The sequence below is a fragment of the Typopeltis vanoorti genome, chromosome 17 (genome assembly GCF_054136105.1).
Source record: "Typopeltis vanoorti isolate ZY-2024b chromosome 17, IOZ_Tvanoo_1.0, whole genome shotgun sequence".
NCBI lineage: Eukaryota > Metazoa > Arthropoda > Arachnida > Uropygi > Thelyphonidae > Typopeltis > Typopeltis vanoorti.
In genome coordinates, this window is record NC_143565.1 from 62,962,212 (window position 1) to 62,986,629 (window position 24,418).

The 24,418-nt window shown below is 36.1% G+C and overlaps 1 protein-coding gene across 1 annotated transcript in view; it reads right to left on the reverse strand.

Moving 5' to 3' along the window:
• Window positions 1-24,418, reverse strand: part of LOC150097442 (BBSome complex member BBS2-like) — a 539,668-nt gene that overhangs the window by 477,713 nt on the left and 37,537 nt on the right. The window contains exon 3 of the mRNA XM_090406918.1: window positions 6,054-6,220. Within this exon, the coding sequence (XP_090263044.1) occupies window positions 6,054-6,220 (167 nt within the window). The remainder of the gene's footprint in view (window positions 1-6,053; window positions 6,221-24,418) is intronic.

The window sequence follows — 24,418 nt, forward strand, 5'->3', positions numbered from 1 at the left end:
TCAAGTCAGTCCACATGATATATCATTTATAAACAAGTTAAATAGCAGGGAAACCAAGAACAAAATCCTGGGGCATCCACTGGTTACCCTCCTTTTTTGAGACTCTGTCCCATCATACACAACTTGCTGGGATCATTCAGAGAGCCAATCTCTGATTCATCTAACTAACAGACCATCTATTCCTATTTCTGCATCTTATACAGTAACTTATCATGTGGTAATCTATCAAATGCTTTTGCAAAGCCCAAGAATATCACTGTATATGATTTTCCCTTATCCAACATATTTGTCACCTTATCAACAAACATAAGCAGACTGCTAAAACAAGACCTGTCCTTCACAAAACCATACTGACCATCATAGAGAATCTTATGTTCATCAATCTAATCCTATATTCTATTTCTAACCAATTTTCCAAAACTTTGATCCCACCTGCAGATACACAGACCAGTCTAAAATTGGTAACTTCGGTTCTCTAAGCATGCTTGTGAAGAGGTATTATTTGGACTTCTTTCCACTCCTTAGGAGCCCTACCCACTGCAAGACTTTCATTAAACAACCAGGTCAAGGGCATAGTCAACTGTTTTGCACATTCCTTAAGAATACATGGTGATATGTCAGCCGTTCCCATAGCCTTATTAACATCTAACCCAATCAACACCTGATACACCTCTGATTCTTTCACTTTCAAGTTTCCTAATACACTCGTATCCAAAAGCTAAAGACAAGCTACATTTTATCTATATATGAAATAATTTTCATGACTACAGTGAAATGTGGACAAAAATTTAATGCCAGCATACTAATAAATTATATTACAGAAAAAATGTATTATAAATTTCATACAAATTAAATTGTACTATGTTTTTGGCAAAGTTACAAATTTTCTAAGGATGTAGTTAAGGAATTAATTACAGTGCTTACAGAGAACTATGCAGAGAGACATTTCAGTACGGAATATGTCCACTCTGAACTGTGATGTAGCTCTCATAAGGTCATACCATTATCTGATACCCATTATTTTTTGCCCATACTGACAGCTTATTTAAATCATTCTGCAAGTTCTCCACATTGCCTTTATTTAGTATTACTCTACCTAATTTTGCATCATCAGCAAACAACTGAATATTTCCTTCCAGGTTATTTCCTGTATCATTTATGTACAAATTAAACAGCAATAGTCGCAGCACTAAACCTTGTGGCACACCACTAGTCACCTGTTTCGCCTCAGTTCTGCCCCTCCTTTTAAATATCTGTCCAGCAGCCACCCTCTTATTCACTTAACCAGTGTAATATCCATTCCCATTTATTCTAATTTGCATAACTCAGTTTCATGTAGTGTTGTGTCAAATGCCTTTGCAAAATCCTGCAGAATCATCATATAACCATTTCCTTTATCCAACTCTGCTGTCACTCTATTATAAAAAGATAATAAATTACTAAACCATTACCGACCCTTCACAAACCCATGTTGCCCCTCATAGAGTATCATATTTTTATCCACCCATTCTTGAAATGTCTTTATGACCACTTTTTCCTGTACTTTTACCACCACACATGAGATACTGATTGGTCTATAATTTACTACTGCAATCTTAGAATCTCCCTTATGCAAAGGAATTATTTTGCTCTCTTTCCACTCCGTTGGAACTCTATCAGAGCTGAGACCTAAATTAAAGAACCTAGTCAGAAGCATTGCCGGTTCCACTGAACATTGTCACAAAAACCTGAGCTGTATTTACATTGAGATTTTGCAATATCCTAAGAACCTCCAATTCATCCACCTTTGTTCCCACATTAGTATCTGTCACATAACCTCACTAGTGGAAAATTTCACACAATTCGTAATTCTATAACTTATCATGCTCAATTTCACAAGAGTCTTAAGTAAGAAAAATATGTACAATGTAATATAAAATTGATATAAAATGTACATGTGATAATAGTTTAGAATACATTATATATATTGCTTGCAATCAATTGTGCTCAGCACAAAAGAAAGAAAACTTTCTTTGTTAAATAATGAGTCAGAAAAAAAGTTGTCTGGATTAATGAAGATCAAAAGGAAGTTCCTGAAGGGAAAAGTCACAGTGACTTGCAAAGGTCAGAGAGCACCAAGAACAAAGACTTCAGAAAAGGAGCACAAAAGTGATGGTGACACGCCTGAGGGTGAGAGCGTAACATGCGAAAGTGAAAGTCAAAGGAAATCGAAAGATATTTAAGCGACCTCATGAGTAAGAAAAAGGTTCCCAGGTTCTCAGTGCTAACTCTTCTCTGCGACCACCAGCATCTATAGCTGGGAACCAAAAGAGAGGCCTCGCTGATGAAATCCCAGAACTCCTCTGGCATTATCCCGATTGAAGACTTCCAGTCATCAACGACCGAGGAAAGGAAAGGAAAGGAGAACATCACCCGGAGTCCGCATCGAACCATCACAAAGGATGATTGCCGTGACATCCTGAAGAATAGGAGCAATGCTATAAATAAGATAGAAGAACAGAACACTCAATGAGTGTAAAGAACTGTTCGTGAAGGAAGATCTGTAAGTAACTGTGAGAAGTTAGTACTCATGTGGCATGGAATAAGTAACTGTGTGAATATATGTAATGAACTATTATTTTAGTAGTGTAAAATATGTCAGGCGGTTAGCCTTGAACTCTCCGAGAGTGTCATTCAATTTACATTAGTGCATCATTTAAGTCCTATATAAGCCTAGAATCAAGATTTAAAAAAACTAGGAGAGTGTAGCTTATCTTTTTGATGTTTAGACTGTATATGCATTTCTCAGTTATAATAAATAACTTGTAAACAACATGCTGATCTGATATCTGCCAATGCACTATCTCCAAAAAAACTGCAAACCTGTGTGCAAGTTGTCATGACTAATATAATGATGCAATAAGATAAAAAGATAGCTCCGATTAAGGTTTAGAGTCCCTGCATTGTCATTAATCTACACTCCAATCCCTCACTCTTGAAATTGCATGGCAGGCACAGTCGAAAAAAAAAAAATTTTTTTGCCAGACCATAGAGTGTGAGAGATTGGATAGATCGTACACATATAGCTGGTGGCAATCAGAAATAAAGCCGACCATACGTGCGATAAAGATTAGGGCAAGGCAGGAAAAGGAACGTTAAATAGAGTACAGGTGAGTGAAGATATAAAGGTAAAAACTTTAATTACATAACAATTAAAAATTACATTTAATTGCAACTGCATAGTACAAACGCATATATAATATATAAATAGAAAAAAGTAAAACTTTATATTATGATGAAATGAAATTTTATTTTTCACTTGGTTAGAATATAATAAATTTAGTTTAATCCTTTATCCAAGTGTGAGCAAAGTTTGTGCCTGAAAGTATCTTCAGGACTGGGGGTAAGGTTGTACCACCTTACCCACCAATCCTGAAGATACTTTCAGGCGCAAACTTTGTTTGCTTACACTTGGATAAAGGATTAAACTAAATTTATTATTTATATTATGATGATATACCCTTGAAAAGTAGTCACTCGGTAACTTGACTATTTTATTTGCTTCTCTCACTTCATGACCATCATCACTAATTAAGGTTAATCTTCCATAATTATTCTTCCTCTTATTTACCACATAACAAAAGAAAGAACACTTTGGAATTTTGTTTTGCCTGCTCAGCTAGATTCTTCTCATAATCTGATTTTGCCTTCCTTGCCAGGCTGATCACCTTTCTTGCCTGAGTCTTGTACTGTTCATGAGTTTGCTGGTCACCGTTCTCTTTATATACCCTCCACAGCATTTTCTTCTTCGGCAACTTGTGCTTAATGATAATACTCATCCATCTAACTCCTACCTGATTAATCCTCCTTACCTTATGTACAGAATTTAATATTGCTTCCTCTAGATCAGCGCTTCCCAAACTGTGGGTCGCAGCTCCCTTGGGGGCAGTAGGTTTTGTTGAGGGGGGCCCGTGAAATAATGAAAACAAATTGAAAATGTTTTAAGACTAAGTAGATTTTTTTTTATCTTAAAGAAACGTATTTAATTTTTATTATTTATTATTTCTCTTTTGTTATTTTTTATATTTTAATGGGGAAAAAAATCAAACTTTGGTGCAGCTTCACAAATTTTGCTTCCTGCATATTTTGGCGCTTAATGAATATTAGTAAATATATACTTATTGATATAAGTTTCATTTCGAAGCAGAAATCTAAGAATTGCAGTTTCAAATATTTCCTGATATTGAATTTTTGTGTTAATGAAACACATCCATCACATTAAATTGTTATTAAACTTCTTTTATGTTTTTAATTCATTCTTTATTACTAATCGTTTTATGTTTCATGTGCTAGTACTGCAAAATGTACAATAACATATCTATCTATATAAAAATATGAGATAATGTGCCATGTCAAATGTGTATGTAAGATGCTAAAAATGTAATATTTGCATTTAATTTTTCCAATATTCGATGCGTATGTTTTGTATTGAATATAAATACAATAAATAATATAATAATATATGTTCTATATTACAATTTTTTTCAAGGGGGGGACGTGAAATATTTTAATTTTTACAAAGGGGGCCCCTGACATCCAGAAGTTTGGGAAGCACTGCTCTAGATAATCCTTAACTATCTCCCATGCACTATTAACATCCTTACTCTGCAGTGTTTTATACCAGTGGTCTCCAAACTTTTTTGATCGCGTCCCCCCAATTGATTGAGCAAAAATCTATTATAAGTATTATTATAAAGTATTATAAAGAGGAAATATGCCTTGTATCATTATATAATAATTAAAAAAGCTAGATATTTTTACATATTATTTTTATTATTAACAGCTTACAAACATATTTATTACAACATTTAATGTGAACAATGGCCTTGCATTTCTTTCATAATTTCTTGAAATTCTGGTTTGATGGCTTTTAATACTGCAATACGAAGGTCTGGTTCCAAGTTTAATTTATTCCGATATCTGGTTTTAATACCTCTCATTGCAGAAAATGATACCTGACATAAATAAATAGAACCAAACGGTAGGAGTGCATCATTTACTATGTTTACTAAATTGCTATACTCGGACTTCAGTCCCATCCACCAATTGTGAAGAGATTTCTGTTGAAATTCGTTTTTCAAAGTTGTGTTGTATCTAATGTCAAGATTTACTCCCTAGTTTTAAAAAGCATGACAGCTTTGCCACGGACGATTATGTGTGCAAAGTCGCTCAATGTGCGCTACTCGCAAATTTAAAGTTGCAGGAGCTTTATAATGTCTTTGTCTATATTAGATATATGTTTAATTGATGAAAGAAAGTAATATTCTTTATCTTTAATTAATTACTTAATTTTTTTCCTATCAATATAAAACTTTTTTTGACATACCCCCACGTATCGACTCGCGTACCTCCTGGGGTACGTGTACCACACTTTGGAGACCATTGTTTTATACCATGGCACAGATTTAAGCTTGTCATAATTACTTGCCTTTCACATATTCCCCTTCTTGACAGAATATTCCTCATGTTGTACAATCTCCATATCAAAACCACATGGTCACTTTCACAAATCAGAGGCAATGTAGCCACCTTGGGTATGGATAGCTCTTCTGATCCTATGACCAGGTTCAATACTCTCACACTACTAGTCATACCCCTCTATCACATACTGTTGCAAGTAATTATCTCTCAGTAGGTGTTTGAATTCCATTTCCTTCTTGCCATGTGATCTTTCTTCTTTCCAGTCAATATCTCCATAGTTGAAGTCCCCCATAATAATCACTTGACCTGAAAAATGCCTAAAGACCTAAATAACAATATCAACGAGCCTACTTTTATCTCTTATTGTTGGAGAGTCTGAATAAAATGCCTGCTAATTATTTCCTTTAAGCAATTTCTTTAACATTTCCAATGGATGCCTCCTGCTCCCATACACACAGAAAACAGGTGGCTTCAATTTCAGATTCTCTCTCTTTAATAATTATAAAAAATTACATTTTAATTATAATATTTTTATTTTATATTTTGAATTGCTATTTAATTTAACTTATAATAAAAGAAATACATTGGCTTACCTTATCAGAAGCTGTAGCTGCAGTCAAACATGGATGAATTCCATCATAATTTCCAATGGTAACTTTGTGAGGTAATATTTTATGATTCACATTCAGAGTAAAAACTGGCATAAGCATTTTCTGAATTAGATGGAAACTTACATCAGCACTTAAAAGAACTGGACAGCCTAAGGCACAAAACACATTCTTAAATATATAACTTGCAGCTATTTATTACATATTTTTTTCTTAGATATCTTTTAAAGGATAAATGAGAGGTGCTTGAAGCTAATAAATTTAAATGCCTCCATAGTGCAATTGGAAGAACAACAGGACATTGAGCCTTTGATTGGAAAACATCTGACTTTGATTCTTGTCACAACAAGAGGAATCTTCATTTGGGCTTTTCAACTGAAAATTAGTTAGCTGATCTCATACGGAGGTAGCAGGGTTTTTTCTTCTAGAAACTCAGGTTTTTCACCCCACATACAGACTAGCCATGAGAACATATGTAATTTACAGACAAATATGCTACTGTTGGTGGTGGTGGGTGGTAGATTGCACGTGTAATTGGAGAATTAAATAGCAGAGACAGTAGATTCTGTGTGTGTGGTTGGAGGATTAAGTAGTAAGGAAAATGGTGAGATGTGTAGTGGAGTAAAATGAGTCTTTTTTGTGGAGGTGTCACATAATAATTATATATATATATATATTTTTTAAATTTGAAAGCTTGATTTACAAACAAAATACCAGATTAGCCATAGGTAGTCTGTTATCTCTGGTGTGCTGGCGAACATCTTTCTTGAAGATTTCAAAGAAAAGGCTATTTCTTCTGCTTCATTGAAACCAAAGATATGGCTACATTATATAGATGATGTTTTCCTGATCTGTGAACATGGCCGAGACAACCTTCAAATATTCCTTAATCACCTAAATGCCATACATCCAAACATCAAATTCACCTCGTAGTTAGAAGTGGACAGTTCCCTTCCTATTTTAGATATTAAATTAACAAGGGACATCTGAAAAAATTGAATTCGCCATCTTTAGAAAACCTACACATACTGACAGGTACCTACATGCAGACTCTCACCACTATCCCCCACAGAAATTGGCATCATCTCTACTCTTGCCCATAGGGCCAGATCCTTGTTATTAGATGAACAAAAGCTTAAAAATGAACTAAAACACCTTCAAAGTACATCCAAACAAAATGGATACTCTGAGAAAAATATAAACAGACTTCTTTATCACTGTCAAAGCCTACATCTCCTTACCTTATAGTAGTTCTCTCTCTCTCCAAAACTGGCAAGAATCTTAAAAAAATACAATATCAAGACCTTTTTCACTACTTTTCCCAAGCTCCAGTCTATTTTAAGCTGTCCGAAAGAGTAACACAACGATCTTCAGTTTCCTGATGTCTACAAAATTGTTTGTGATTGCGGTAAATCGTATTATGGTCAGACTGAAAAATCAATCCTCTGCTTAGAACAACACCAGAGAGACATTTCTTACAACAGAATAAGGGCCAGTGCCTTATCCAACCATATATTGTTTTCTGCAAACAACAATGTTGAAGGCTTCCAACATCAAATAGACTGGAATTAAACAACCAACATTCACAAATGTTACGACGAACTTGAGAAACGAATACTGGAATCGAAAGAAATAGTTCTTGATGCCGCACACATGAATAGTAACCTAAGTTACAGTTTGCCAGACTCACATAGTTCTGCCATTCAATATTGGCACACATGCGAATTCAAACGCACACATGTGCACGATGTTTCAACTAGAACTCAGTCTCCCAGTTAAACTTTTATTACAGTTAATTGTCATAATCCATTATATCAGAAATGCAATACTTTTATGGTCTTTCCATTTTACATATTTTTATGCTGTTACACCTGACGAAGTCGGCTTTCCGACGAAACTAGTCGTGTTCTATTAAAGTTCTGATTTTAAATCCTCGACATTTAGTCATTAAAATTTAACAAATATATATATATATATATATATATATTATTTATTTATCTATTTACTTTTTGATATTTAGATTGCAAGAGCTTAAAGAATCAAAGAATATGGTCCACAGTGGACACATAGCCTTATACAACTTCGACAGATGGTTCCTTTTCTTCTTCCACTCTTAAGAAGATTATTATTTTTTCTATCATGATAATAAAATATTCTACCTCACTCCTCTTCTAATCTGCCAGGCAAATAGCATTCCTTCAGTCTTCCCCTCATGTTTTTAACTGTTATGTGGACTATTTATTGACATTGGGTTTGAGGCTATTGAGTAGTCGGTATAATTTAGCACTCATAAAATTGGTTATCTATTTTATTGTGGGTGTTCATTAGAAAATTAGAGTTTTATAGTATATGAGTAAATCATGTTTTTAGAGTATTTAGTGTCTTTATAATACATTTTTATTGTAATATTTTAATATTAAATACAGGTGTAAGATGACGCCAAAAACACAGAAGAAACGAAGTGCTAAAAAGAACAATGAAGAACAATACCTTCTTGTCCACTAAAGATGATATCAAAGAGGATATTGAAAATAATTTAACCTCCGAGATCACTAGGCTAAAGTAGATTATTAGACAAAAGATGAGAGAACTACAGAAAGTCATGTGGCATTTAGAGGAACACAGGGAGCATATAAAAGTTCAACAGCAAAATGGAAAATAAAGAACAGAATCAGGTAAGTTAGTGCGTAATAACAAAAATCTGGTAAACTAAGTAAACTAAAATAAGTAAACTACATTATAAAAAGAAGGATGTTATTTGGTATGGTGATTCTATCATAAAACAAACCATTGATAAGTGGACTATAACATTAAGTTTTCCCAGTGCAAAAATTAAAAATATAACATAAACAATTCAAAAACAGAAAAAAAGAAGTAAACAAAATCATAATTGTAGTAGGCATTAATGACTTAACTAGTGATAAGTTCAACATGAGAGAGGACACGAAAGGGTTGTTGGAAGAGGCGAGAGTGAAGTGTAGGAAAGAGAAAATAGTATGTATATTACCTCGATATGATAAAAATGAATTAAGAAGAACAGCTATGTTGGCAAATTATTCGATGAATAAGCTATGTAGAAGGAATGGATGTGAGTTTTTTGATGTGTGGAGTGAGTTTGAGGGAAGATTGGATTTGTATAAGAGGAAAGGTCTACACTTGAATGTGTTTAGCATCAGGAGTCTTGAAAAATTATCATTATCATCAAATTCCTACCATGTACCATTAAGGGTGTACAGGATATGATAGTACTACACAAAAAATTTACATAATCACTAACTTCCTATCTATAATTTTCCTCCAAATCAGCCTGTTACTTGTCAAGACTCCAACAATATCAGATCTTATATTTCTATCGTCTAAAGCACTTTGTACCGTATCAATCCACCTATATCTTGGTCTTCCTCTGGGTCGTTTTGCTGCCAACCTGGCAGAGAACACTTGTTTTGCTAATCTTTCCTTGCCCATTCTGTTTAAGTGACCATACCACCTGAGATTAGCTCTACTAATGCATTCCTGGATGCTGACAATGTCAAGTTCTTTCCTAATATCCTCATTTGTAATATGATATTGCCATTGATGTCATCTGTTCATGCCTCTAATCTTTCTCAGGACTCTCATATCTGTGGTCTCCAGTCTTTGGTCAAGTGTTTTACTTCTAAACCAGCTCTCAGATCCATAAGTTAAAACTGGTTTGAATACTGTCTTGTATACAGCTAATTTAGTGTTAGGAATAATTTTGCTCTTATTCCATATGAATTTATTCAATTGACTTCCCACCATACCAGCTTTGCTGATTCTATTGTCTATTTCCATATTTAATTTACCATCTTCACTAAAAATCATGCCTAAGTAGCTGAAATGTTTTACTTGTTCCACAGGTTCTCCATTCACAATGCAGTTGACCTTTTCAACAATTCTGCCTATTTTCATTATCTATGTCTTTTCATTGCTGACCTTCATACCATATCTAATACAACAGCTATTCAATTTAGTCAGAGAATCTTGCAGACTTGTAGTGGATTTATTTAGAAGTATAACATCGTCTCCTCATAAAGCAAAGAGCTGACATTAACATCTCCAAATTTGATATCAAGTTTAATACCACTTTCCTTCATAATGTGATCCATATAGATAATGAATAACAGAGGGGATAATGTACATCCTTGTCTGAAACCAGATTTAACATTAAACCATCTTCCTGTACTTCCTTCAATTCTACCGGCTGACTTAAAACTCAAATAAAGACTAAGGATTGCTTAATATAACTTGACACTATATAATTGTAGCATATTGAATAGCTTCTCCCTTGGCACCCTGTCATATGCCTTTTCTAGATCGACAAAACTTAAATACAAATCTTTGTTATATTCCCATGATTTTTCAATAATTTGTCATAAAGTGAAGATCTGATCCTGACAGCCTCTATTTGGCCTGAATCCAGCTTGTTCTTCACCCATCTTTTCTTCCACAATTCTTCTCAACCGTTTCTCAAATATATTGTATAAATCTTACCAGGCACACTCAGTAAGGAAATACCTCTGTAATTCTCCATTCAGTTTTATTTCCCTTTTTATATATGGGTACTATGAGAGCTCTACTCCAATCATCAGGAATTCATCCCTCTGTACAGGACTTCTGAACTATGCAGTGCAGCCACTGTAAGACTTTTATACCACCATACTTCAGCATTTCTGGTGGAATATCATCTATTCCTGCTGCCTTTCCACATTTCAAGCCTTTGATAGCTTTTTCTACTTCAAGTATGGAGCACACTGGCAATGTATTTTAATGTTTTCATTGCTAAATGAAATTAGCAATTTTTCGAAGTAATTACTCAATACTTCACGGATATCTCTTTCTTCCGTTTTCATGTCACCTTTATCATCTCTAACTCGTTTTACAGCACTCTTTCCTCCATTTCTAAGCTTCTTCAACAACCTCCAGAATACATTTGCCACCTTCTTGATATTTATTTTCTATGTTCTTGACAAAGTTCTCCCATGACTTTTGTTCAGCCAGTTTTACACAGTGTTTAGCTTTCTTACATTTGTCTCTGTATTGTCTCTGTATTGAAAAATTATTAGTTGATATAAGACATAACACAAAGAGTCAGAGAAAATGAATTTTGATGGGAGGAATCAAAAACAAAGTCAGAGTATAAAAAGAAACTGGCTCTGTAAGTTAAAAATAACCCAAAAGAATTCTATCATTATGCTGCAAGTAAAAGAAAGAATGAATTTGAAAGAATAACTTTACTGAATGCAAATTCTTTGAGGGTGACAGATGAGGTTGTTCAACTAATGAGTGCCCATTTTGCTAAAAGCTATCAACCTGATGTATGCAACATTGAGTTCACTGCTACCTCTTCACTGAATGAAGAAAGTCAAATGTATGATGAGGAGGTATTAGAGCTGTTGCACAAACTGAATAAGAATTCTGCAATAGGAACTGATCGGATATTAGTACAGCTGCTAAAAGAGTGTTCAACTGAACTGGCTATTCCCTTGACCAGATTATGTAATCTGAGTCTCAGAACAGGGAAGATTCTGCAGGAGTGGAAAGAATGTATGATAATGCCATTGCACAAGGGTAGTACAAAGACCAATGTATCCAACTATTAACCAATCAGTATCTTAGACGTGGCATGATTTTGGTTAGGGTTCTCATTCAGAAATGGGTTGACAGAGAATCTCTACTTTGTAATGAACAGCATGGGTTTATTAAGGTGAGGTCGTGTTTTAGCAACTTGCTCACATTGTATAATAATATTATCACTGAGTTAGACAAGTGGAATGGTTACACCATGACACTTTTGGATTTTGCTAAGGCTTTTGGAAGACTGTTGCATGAATTGGAGAATATGGGATTGGATTGTAAATTATTGGCATGTATAAGAGGATGGCTGATTGACAGATATCAAAAAGTCGTATATGGGAGGTGTGAATCTGCAAAATTTAAGGTAACCAGTGGTGTGCCCCAAGTATATTGCTATTCAATCTGTACATTAATAACATTGGGAAGGATTTGACGTGACATACAACTCTTTGCTGATGATGCAAAGATAGATAGGGTAATCAAGAGTGCTACTGATATTCAATTATTGCAGAATGATTTGAAAAGGCTGGAATTGTGGACGTGAAAATGGCTACCATTTCAATGTTAATAAACCAAGTCATGCACTTTGGTGCAATTAAATATCCAACGTCGGATTATACTGGTTTTGATAATCTTGAAGTTTTATTAGACAGGAAATCGAAATTCAAGGGTCATATAGCAAAAACTGTAAATACAAACAGAGAATAATGGCAATGCTGAAATGATAAGGAAGTTATTTGCCACTTTACAAGGACTTGATAAGATCTCACATAGACTACTGAGCACAGGTCAGGTCTGGTCTCCTAGTTTCTGTGGTGATTCTGATACAGTAGAGAGAGTGCAAAAATGATATCAGGATTGTGGAATACAGATTATGAAGACAGACTGAGAATTTGTAGGCCACAGACACTAGCAAACAAGAGAAAGAGGGGTGATATGATTGAGACTTACTACTTATCAAAGAGTTATACAGAAGATGGAATAATACTTTCAGTAGATGGAATTTTTCATTTTATCGAGGGTGGGGAAAGGACACAAAGGTATCCATGAAAGTTGAGAATGAATACTGTCAAGAAGGGGGTTAGGGCAAGATTTTTCTCTCATAGAGTAGTGCGAATATGAATGACTGGAATGAGTCATTGGATGCTGTGAGTCTGCAAATAGCATGAATGAATTCAAGAACAGGTATGACAGCTGTTGTGAATAGTGTGACCTTCCTGGATGAGTTCCTGACTCCCTGGAAGTCTCTCATAATAATAATAATAATAATAATAATAATAATAATAATAATAATGTTTTTCAATGTTTTGTGAACTATTTCTAAAATCTCATCACACCTCTGATCATCCAAGTGACCAAACATAAGATTAAGGCCTTGCAATGGAACAATCACTTTTATCTCCACAAGCCAATATCCTTCTCATCATTGACACAATATGTTGTTCTCAAAATTCACATTCCCTCAGATTCATTACATCCTCGTAATACAACCTCGCCAATCAAGCAGCATTCAATCAAGCAGCATTTGCTTTACACTTAGCAACTGTGAAATGTCAGCTTCACTCAATGTATAAGAGGATGTCTTACCCAGAGAATCATCCTGGCTACAAATTAGAGAGAGATGTTTTAATTTATATGTTAAGGGTATTACAATGACCCCAAAAAAGGAACCGACAGCATACACCATGAGTCTCTTTCTTGTTCAGGAGAATAACTTCCCCATACACAAACTGCTGAAATCTTATCAGATGGCCAACAACTTGCTCAGCTATTTTTACAGAATACATGTATATCACAGAAAAATTCTAATTTATTAATCTAGTTAACAAATATTTCATTTTATGGCTCATAAAACATCCTCAGTGTGGATTGAAAAACAATAACAGAATACAAAAAAGAGAGAAATTTATGCATTACAATGCCATCCTTTTAGACATGCAGTCTCATAGTAAACAGGATATAGATGATAACAATTTTCCAAACTTTTGGTGTATATTGTGGCCTTGCAAAAAGACTTGAATAAATTGAGTGATTGGGCAAGCAAATGGGGATGTGAGTTCAATGTTACAAAATGTAAGGTTTTAAAATTTGGAAAACAAAAATGAGATGCAGAATTTATGCTTGGTGAGAATATATTGTTGGAAGTAGAGGAAATAAGAGATCTGGGGGTGATAGTGGATAAGGATCTAAAATTTAGGGGACACATCGCCAAATTTGTGAAGACAACACAAAGACTTCTGGGAATGATGCGGAGGACACTGACATGTAGAAGTAGGGAGATTCTTGTTCCATTGTATAAGGCTTTGATTAGGCCACACATGGACTATTGTGCCCAGATTTGGTCACCTGGTTTTCAGAAGGATGAAGAGATGTTGGAAAGGGTCCAAAGGCGAATGACTAAGGTAGTTTCTGACCTCTGGAATGTCGAGTATGAGGAAAGATTGAAAAGATGTAATTTGCAGAGTCTAGTGGAGAGAAGGAAGAGGGAAGATATGATAGAGACCTACAAATTGGTAAGGGGTTGTTATAGGATCAATGGTGGAGAAGTTCTACAGAGAATAGTGGGAGATCAGGGGAGAACCAGAGGTCATCCCTGGAAACTGTATAAAGAGGGTGTGAGTAGGGGAGTGAGAGGCAGGTTTTTTCATGCAGAGTTGTGAGTGATTGGAATGCCTTGCCTGAGAGTGTGGTGTCTGCAAGGAGTTTGAATGTGTTTAAGACACGGTATGATGAGATGTGTGTGAGATAAAACGACCTCCTAGATGAGTCTTTGACTCCATGAGGTCTTGTTTAATAATAATAATAATATATAAAGCAATCATGACAATTTTAGGTAGGCTAATGTAGTAAAGGCATTAGTACTTTATTATTATTATTATTCCGGCCTCTATGGAGTCAAAATACTCATTGCGGTAGGTCCTTCATAGGAAACACAAAGTCTATCAAGGTTCATCACAGAAGGTCCCTCCTAGGAAACACAAAGTCTATCATACCACTCCTTAAACTCATTGACCGTTCTTGCTCTCCCCATTCTATCAGGCAATGCATTCCACAGTTCAACCACCCTCCATGCAAAGAAACCACTCCTCACCCTCTTGCTCACAGCTTCCTTTCGTAACTTCCAGGCCCCTTGTCATCACTCCTTCCCACTTTTCAACCAAGCAAAAGAACTCCCCAGTATCAACCCTGTAACCACCTCTCAATAGTTTGAAAGTCTCAATCACTTCTCCTTCTTCTATCTACCAAACTTTCCAGTCCATATTCCCTCAGCCGATCCTCATAACTAACATTGTACAGTCCTGAAACCATCTTTATTATCCACCTCTGTACCCTTTCCTCAGTTTAATTTATCCCCTTCATATCCTGGGGACCAAATCTGAGAACAATAGTCTATGTGTGGTCTGATCAGGGTCTTATACAAAGGAATGATAACTCTTTTATCTCTGCAGGTCAGCGTCCTTCTCAGTATTGCAGCAATCCTCTGTGTTACCTTCACCACCTTTGCAGTATGTACCCTGAATTTCAGGTTTCTATCAATTATCAATCCCAGATCTCTTGTCACCCCTACTTCCTCCAGTACGACTCCTCCAACAGAGTATGAAGTATCCCATCGATGTGGCCCAAACCTCAAGACCTTACATTTTGCTGCATTAAACCGACACCCCCATTCATTTGCCCATCTGTCTAGCTTATTCAAATCCTCTTGCAGGGCTACCACATCTGCACTATTACTAATAACATTGCAGATATGGTAGCTTTCCCAGCTTCACATCACATCACAACTGAATATCCCCCTGCCATCCCCACTGACAAAGTCATTGATATAAAGGTTAAACAATACAGGTCCCAGTACTGAGCCCTGTGAGACCCCACTTGTAATCTTCTGCCTCCTTGAAACTGCCCCACCATATACAGCTTTCTGATACCTATCGGACAGCCAATCCTGAATCCAGTTGACCAACCTAACATCCAAACCCATGTGCTGCAACTTAAATATCAGCTTATCATGTGGCACCCTGTCAAATGCCTTCGCTAAATCCAAGAAAACAGCAGTATATGCCTTTCCCTCATCTACTGCTCTTGTAACTTTATTATAAAAGGTGGGGGGGGTCATTCACGTCGTGACCCCTGTTGGCTTGTTTACAAGCTGCGAATTGTGCTACCAGCGATCTACAGTTTATAGTGCGACTAGCATCTTCTTTATCAGAGACACAATGACTAAAACTCAATGGCCCTTATGGGAACAACCCTGACAATCATCTCACACAATACAGAGGGCCTTCTCCTCTGTCAAAGATCTTATTGCAAAAATATGTAAATAGCAAAAATGTGATATTTTATGTCTATAGGATACACACAAAAGGCCTCAACAAGCCAGACCTAAAATTGCTGGAATGAAGCTCATAAAAGAAATACCATACGAAAAGTATGGAAGTGCTACCTTCACTCGGCAGGTGCTCCAGGTTAAAGGATGCCTAATCACAAACCAAATAACATAGAAATCCTTGGAATAGATCTGGATAACATCTGTGTTTTTTCAGTATATAAACAACCTAGTATAATCTTTGCTTTTGAAATGTCCCAGTACTTGACACAAAGGTGACTTTAACAGTCACCTGTGTCAAGGAAAGTGACCGTTAAAGGCGACTTTAACAGTCATATAGGCGACTTTAAGAGTCGCCTATATGACTATATATTATAGGCGACTTTAACAGTCATAGCACACAGTGGGGTTATAGTGAAACAAATGAGGATGGAGAGTTAGTTGAACAGTGGGCTGAAAGTAATCAAATGAATCTTATACATGATCCTAAACAGCCATTATCATTTAACAGTGGAAGATGGAAAAGAGGTTATAACCCAGACCTTGGATTTGTTAGTAATAGAATAGCTAATCTGTGCACTAAACAGGTACTTACACCAATCCCAAGTTCACAATATAGACCAATAATGGTGCAAGTTTTCCCACCAGTCCAACTTAAGGAGATCCCACTTAGAAGATGCTTTAATTTTAAAAAAGCTAACTGAAAAAAATTCACAAGAGAATTAGACATAAACCTGACCAACATTTCACCCAGACCAGAAAATTATGGAAAGTTCATCAAAGCTATTAGACAGTCTGCTACCAGGCACACCCCAAGAGGCTGTAGAACATGTTACATTCCAGGTTTTACAGACACTACATGGAAATATATGAAAGATATTGTGACCTGTACAATAAAGATCCATTTTCATCAGAAACAATTGATGCAGGAGATGAATTTATAGCAGCACTGTCTGAAAAAAGAAGTCAAGAATGGGCAGAGAAAATTAAAAGCTTAGACATGAAGCACAGAAGCAGGAAAGCCTGGCTCTTACTCAAAAAATTATGTGGTGACCCCACAACAGCAGCAATCAAAGTTAATATAAATACAAACCAAATTGCAACTCAGCTATCTCTGAATGGTAAACCAAGCACCAAAGGGAAAATACCTAAAGATTATATTAAAAAAAGTTAGGCATTCAGAAAATAATCGCTTCGAAGCACCATTTACTAAAGAGAAACTAGAAAATGCCCTAAAAGCCTTAAAACCAGGAAAAGCTGCGGTATAGATGATATCAGAAATGAGATACTAAGGAATCTGGGAGAAAAGGCAATAGAGTGGTTGTTAGAATTTTTCAACTTTTGTGGGAAATTTGCTAAAATATCCAGCATATGGAGGCAAATGAAAATAATACCTATCCTAAAAACTGGGTAAACCTGCTGAGGATCCAAAGAGCTACAGGCCAATAGCAATCCTATGCACAACACTGAAGCTGTATAAGAGGTTAATCTTGCACAAACTAAGTCCAGAAATAGAAAAAGTGCTGATAAAAGAACAGGTAGGATTTAGACCAGGAAGATCACGCACTGACAAGTATTAAACTTAACACAGTTTATTGAGGACGGCTTTGAAAGCGAGTTAGCAACAGGAGCTGTATTTATAGATTTGACAGCAGCATATATCAAAATTTACAGCATGACAAACAGCTATTGGTTAGTGGAGATATTTAGGTCACTGCTGTTCAGAAGGAGATTCTTTGTTGATTTTCAAAGAAAAAAGAGCAGATGGCATATCCAGAAAAATGGTCTACCTCAGAGAAGTGTGCTATCTCCCCTCCTCTTCAATATATATACTAATGACCAACCTATAAACCCACAGTCAAGAACCTTCTTATATGCAGATGACCGGGCAATAGCTTATCAAGCAAAATCCTTTGATGACACTGAGAAGCAGCTAAAAATGGTCTACCTCAGGGAAGTGTGCTATCTCCCCTCCTCTTCAATATATATACTAATGACCAACCTATAAACCCACAGTCAAGAACCTTCTTATATGCAGATGACCGGGCAATAGCTTATCAAGCAAAATCCTTTGATGACATTGAGAAGCAGCTAAAAATGGTCTACCTCAGTGTAGTGTGCTATCTCGCCTCCTCTTCAATATATATATACTAATGACCAACCTATAAACCCACAGTCAAGAGCCTTCTTATATGCAGATGACCGGGCAATAGCTTATCGAGCAAAATCCTTTGATAACGTTGAGACGTTCACACAAGAGCTAGAAACCTTTACAGTTTACTATATGAAAAACCAACTGAACCCAAATCCCAGTAAAACCCAAATGTGTCTTTTCCATCTCAATAATAAGGTGGTGAGGAGAGAGTTGAATATAGAATTAAACGGTGTGAAACTGATCAATTATCCAAATCCAGCTTACCTAGGTGTTACACTAGATAGGACCCTAAATTTTAAGTGACACATAGAGAAGACAGCAGCTAAAACTCAAACATGTAATAATATTCTGCGACGATTAACATCATCTCGGTGGGGTGCAAATCAACAAGTACTGAACACCTCTGCTTTTTGACAGCCGAGTATGCTAGCCCTGTTTGGGAAAGATCATTACATGTCAAAATTATTGGTAAGGTACTTAATGAAACATGTCAGCACATTACCAGCTGCCTTAAGCCTACAAAAATTGACCATCTATACTCACTGTCTGGTATTGCACCTCCTCACATCAGGACTACACAGAGTAGATATGAGCGAAAACAACAACTAAATGATGAACGGCATCCTTAGTATGGACATGTTGCAGTACATAAGAGGCTAACATCAAGGAAAAGTTTTATTCACTCAGTGGAACCATTAGTTGATTCCATAAAAGCTACAAGGTCAAGAATGTGGCAAGAACAATCTCAGTTCGTTTAAGTTCAGTTAAACGAACAGAGGCTCTGAACTTAAACGAATATCTTCCTTCCGGCTATTCAACCAAGCGAAAGAACTCCCAGTGTCAACCCCTGTAACCACCTGTCAATAGTTTGAGAGTTTCAATCACTTCTCCTTCTGCTATCTACCAAACCTTCCAGTCCACATTCCCTCAGCCGATCCTCATAACTAACATTGTACAGTCCTGAAACCATCTTTACTATCCGCCTCTGTACCCTTTCCTCAGTTAATTTATCCCCTTCAAATCCTGGGGACTAAATCTGAGAACAACAGTCTAAGTGTGGTCTGATCAGGGTCTTATATAACGGAATGATAACTCTTTCATCTCTGCAGGTCAGCGTCCTTCTCAGTATTGCAGCAATCATCTGTGTTACGTTCACCACCTTTGCAATATGTCCCCTGAATTTCAGGTTTCTATCAATCATCAATCCCAGATCTCTTGTCACCCCTACTTCCTCCAGTACAACTCCTCCAACAGAGTATGAAGTATCCCATCGATGTGGCCCAAACCTCAAGACCTTACATTTTGCTGAATTAAACCTCAATGAGGTTTAATGCAGCACGGATCAAGACTTCATTCCAGAATGGGCAGATCAAAGCAGAATATGGGACTACTCAGACAATGACAGCTGCTCATGTGGTGAAACCACGGATCATCTTCTGCAATGCTGCTTAATAGACATTAATAATATATGTACTCAAGAAGATTTAATACAGTGTAATGAAACAACTTTAAAGTATATTAGTCACTGGATGAGTTAAATCTGACATTTTCTGTTTTTGCTTAATATTTCATGCAAGTGGCATTTTTGTTTTTTAATGTCTATTTTTTTAAATGTATGCATTTAATCATTTATATGTATGCTCTTACATTTTCTGTAGTTCACACATGAAATAAATTATAAAAGGCTAGCATATTAAAAAACGTTTAATTTTCTTGACCAAAAAGCTCTGGAAATACTTTTATTGGGATTATATTGAGCAAGTGCATATAATAACAACTAAGTTATACCAACTAGTTTCACCAACTAAGTCTGTTGGCATCTTCAGGGTACATAACTGATGTACGTCACTAAAAAGTAAAAAACTGTTACAAACTATAATCAACCGATTCCAATTATATTAAACAAAGAACAGAGCGCATACAATACATTCATAGAGCGTGAATGATATCACTTGTTGTTATTTAGGAACGTTCTATAGTTGGCACTATAATTCAGTTCTGGCGAGTTGAAGGATCTGATAAGGGTCTTCCAGATCACGGAAGACCCTTATCAGATCAAGATTAGTCCTTGGTTCCTGTTAAGGTTTTGTATACAGCGGGCAACTGTGTTTCTCTGAACCCCGACAAAGTCAACAAGATGATGTACGTTATATTTCTACCATCGTCATTCCATACTTAGGGACAGTTTCCAATAAGATTGCTAGAATCCTTAGACCACATAAAATAAGAGTGGCCTTTAAACCCACAGAAACGATTAGACAATTCTTAAGATCTCCAAAAGATAGCCATCCTTTCTCCAAATATGCTGGAGTTTATAACATACCATGCTCGTGCGGCTTGAATTACATCAGCCAAACTTCAAGGAGCCTTGAAATTAGGCAAAAAGAACACATAGGTGACGTCAATAATAACAGAGAAGAAAAATTGGGGTTAGCTTTTCATTTCTCAAGAACGAACCATACCATAGAGTGGGATAGAAGCACAATTCCTTACATGGAGGAAGACTTCCGCTCCCGAATTTTTAAAGAGGCCACAACAGTTGCCCGCTGTATACAAAACCTTAACAGGAACCAAGGACTAATCTTGCCCGTGATCTGGAAGACCCTTATCAGATCCTTCAACTCGCCAGAACTGAATTATAGTTCCAACTATAGAATGTTCCTAAATAACAACAAGTGATATCATCCACACTCTATGAATGTATTGTACGTGCTCTGTTCTTTGTTTAATATAATTGGAATCGGTTGATTATAGTTTGTAACAGTTTTTTACTTTTTAGTGCCGTACATCAGTTATGTACCCTGAAGATGCCAATAGACTTAGTTGGTGAAACTAGTTGGTATAACTTAGTTGTTATTATATGCACTTGATCAATATAATCCCAATAAAAGTATTTCCAGGCTAGCATATTACTTAAACAAGAGTGCCCCTTAACAAATCCATGTTGACTCTCACAGATAACATTACCCTCATCTGCCCAATGCTGTATGCAGTCCCTCACTAATTTCTCAAAGATCTTAACAACTACTGATGACACACAAACTGGCCCATAATTAGGCACTTCCAGTCTGCTACTGCCCTTATGCAATGGCACTATCTTACCTTCCTTCCCTTCCCTGGGCACCTTTCCTGTAGCCAGACTTTCATTCAAAACCCAGGTCAAAGGAGCTGTCAGTTCTTTAGCACATTCTCTCAAAACTCATGGTGAAATATCATCCAGTCCACAGCTTTACTGATATCTAGAGTACTCAATATTTGGAACACACTCTCCTCCTGCACCTCTAAATCTCGAACCCTATCCCTCTAGTATTAAAATTTACTCCTCCAGGATGAAATACTCCAATAAAGTGAGTGTTCATTGAACAATTCCACTATGTCCTCTGCATCAGTCACTCTATTCTCATTTTTATCTCACAATGTCATTCTTCCACAATCATTTCTCCTCCTACTTGCCACATAGCTAAAAAATTCCCTCGATTTTCTTTGGATCTTAGGACTAATCTCTTCTCATATTCCAGTTTCGCCTTCCTTACCATACTAGTCAATCTCCTGGCCTGTGTCTTATATTCTTCATGCATCTGCTCTGCACCTGTCTCCTTATATCTCTTCCATAGCTTCTTTTTCACATGCAGTTCCTGGATGATATTTCACCATGTTTGTCATCACTCACTTTACACCAAATTGTGTCCTCTTCTTCACTTGTGGAATACAGCTTACTATTGCTGCTAACAAATATTCCTTCACAATTTCTCAAGCACTAATGATATCCTGGCCTTCCAATTCCTCCCTCCATGTAACATTCCCAAGTTGATATCTAAGACTATTATAATAGTCTTAGATATTATATAATATCAACTAAGATAATAGTCTTAGATATCACCAGTTGGAGAGATGTCATCTCAGTTATTATCAACTAATCTGATGCTATGACCAAATCCAAAACTCTTGTTCCCTCTATTACATGCTGCCCAAAACATTTGTCCCTCAAGAACTCTAGAAATTCCATTCCCTTATTGCTACATGCATCTTCCTCTCCCAATTTATACTGCTGTAGTTAAAATCTCCCATAACAATCATTCTTCTTCTTGCACTTTCTTGAATAAACATCCAAATTTATAATTACAGTTATACAAGAGTTTGGTATTATCCTACTGGATCTGTGGCTAGTGTTGTCAATTCCATATAGTGGGCAAGACCAGACATTCTACTTATCAAATCTCACAAAATGCATAACATTCCTTCTGCAAAACCTAACACTGACTTGTTTGCAATCATCATCTTTCTTCTCAATTCATTCCTATTTTGTCACTTTTCAAATCATTTGTACCTGCAAACAGCAGTCATATTATCCTAAATCTCCACATCAAGAAAATGCTATTTCATCATGATGAAATTCCATGATTAGGATCTCATAATCCTAATCATGGAATTCCCATATAATACTGTTACTGCCCATCTTATATTCCCATTCATTCTTCTCTTTCACAGTCTTCTTTCACTACCTTCTCATCTCTTCTTTTGTTTCCCTTTTGTTACTACTCATGAGATGCAACTTCAGTCGGTTGAGCTCACTCATCCTTTGAGGCTTCAGGTAAGAATGTCATTTCTCTCATTATAACTACCTCACAATTCTCTATTATCATACTGCTGACTCATTCCACAATTCTGGCAATATCACATCTTCAAAACTTGCATGCTTTCTACCCATAAACTTATCAACTTTAATAAAAAAAAATACACTGAACACATACTGTATCTCAAAAAAGCATAGATTAAATTTCTTAAATAACATTTGGATCACCACTGTTCTGGTGTTCTTAGAATGTCACTACATTCACTAAATGAAACAACAAAGGTTTCAAAAAACCACCAGCAAAAACAAAAACTGCAAAATCAATTAAAACGTAAAGAACAAAGAATCTAAAAATTAATTTATACAGCAATGCTAATTATGAAACAAATCTTTACTACAGTACCATAGCAAACCAAAATTTGAAACAAAGAAAATAAAATTTATTTTAAAAACATCTTTATTATCATTATAATAAATGGAGAGGTGATAAGAATGAGACATTTAAAATTTAAACTGTTGAGAAGTAGTTACAGAATTAACACTGGGGAGTTCTTATGTATGGTAGAACAAGGAGCAAGGACAAGGGGAAATCCTTGTAAGTTACAAAAGGAAGTCGTGAGCAAGATGGTGATGAGTGGTTTCTTTGCATGGAGGGTGGTTGAACTGTGGAATGCATTGCCTGATTGAGTGGTAAGAGCAGTGTTAGACTCGTGCTTCATGAGTGTTGGTTCTTAATTTTGAATATGACTTATCAATTGCTTCTTTGTGGCCAGGGATCCTATAATTCTCCCTGGGTCACGGACTCTAACAAACTTATTTGTTCTGCGCCAGTTAGAGTTGCCTATCTTAATAAACTGTGGGCTCTTTCCCTAATCTAGATAACTATCCTGCTTGACTCTAATCAGGGAGGATGGTGTCTGGATTTTTTTGAGAGATTGCAGTCATGCCCTTTTCTAGCCTTAATATTACTTAACCACTTTCCCCTTTTTGTCACGGTCTGTATTTTGGTGAGTGGCAATGTCGTTCTCAAACACAATTCGATGACCAGGATTCAACTATAAACATAAAGTTTAATTTTACACTATCAGTATACATGAAACATAAATCAATCAATTCGTTAATTCCCTTAAATTAGATTAAACACTTTAAGTAGCATTAAAAGACATTTTAGAGTATGACATATCTATTATCTTCTAAGAGAGGTATATACTAAGAATATACCTAAGAATATGCACATAGGTATATACTAAGAATTGTCTAAACATGTATCTTTAGGGAGACAGCTAACACATACAAATTCTTTTGCAAGGATCACATAAGCTCTTCGGATTACCAGTCCAATGGTCCTAAAAGTTCCACTAACTAACAAAATAGTCTCAGTCTTCCTTTCTGAAAAATGTGCTTAAACTGAATTTTTCATTCAATGCTCCCTCTTGAACTTTATATATAGGTCAAAATTACCTTACCATTTCTTGCAGCATACAGTCTCAGTCAATCGTCACATGCATATCCTGGTTGGTCCTTTGTTCACTCTGCAGATTGCTTTCCCATCTCATGGACTGACGTGCACTGGATTTTTGCCGTCATTGGGAAACATCTGAAGTGCTTGTCTGGAACTTCTGTATCCTACAGGAGGGACATCACGGTTCAGGTTTCATTTTGGATCCGAGCCTTTTTTCGTCGGTCTGCACTTGGAGGTTTTT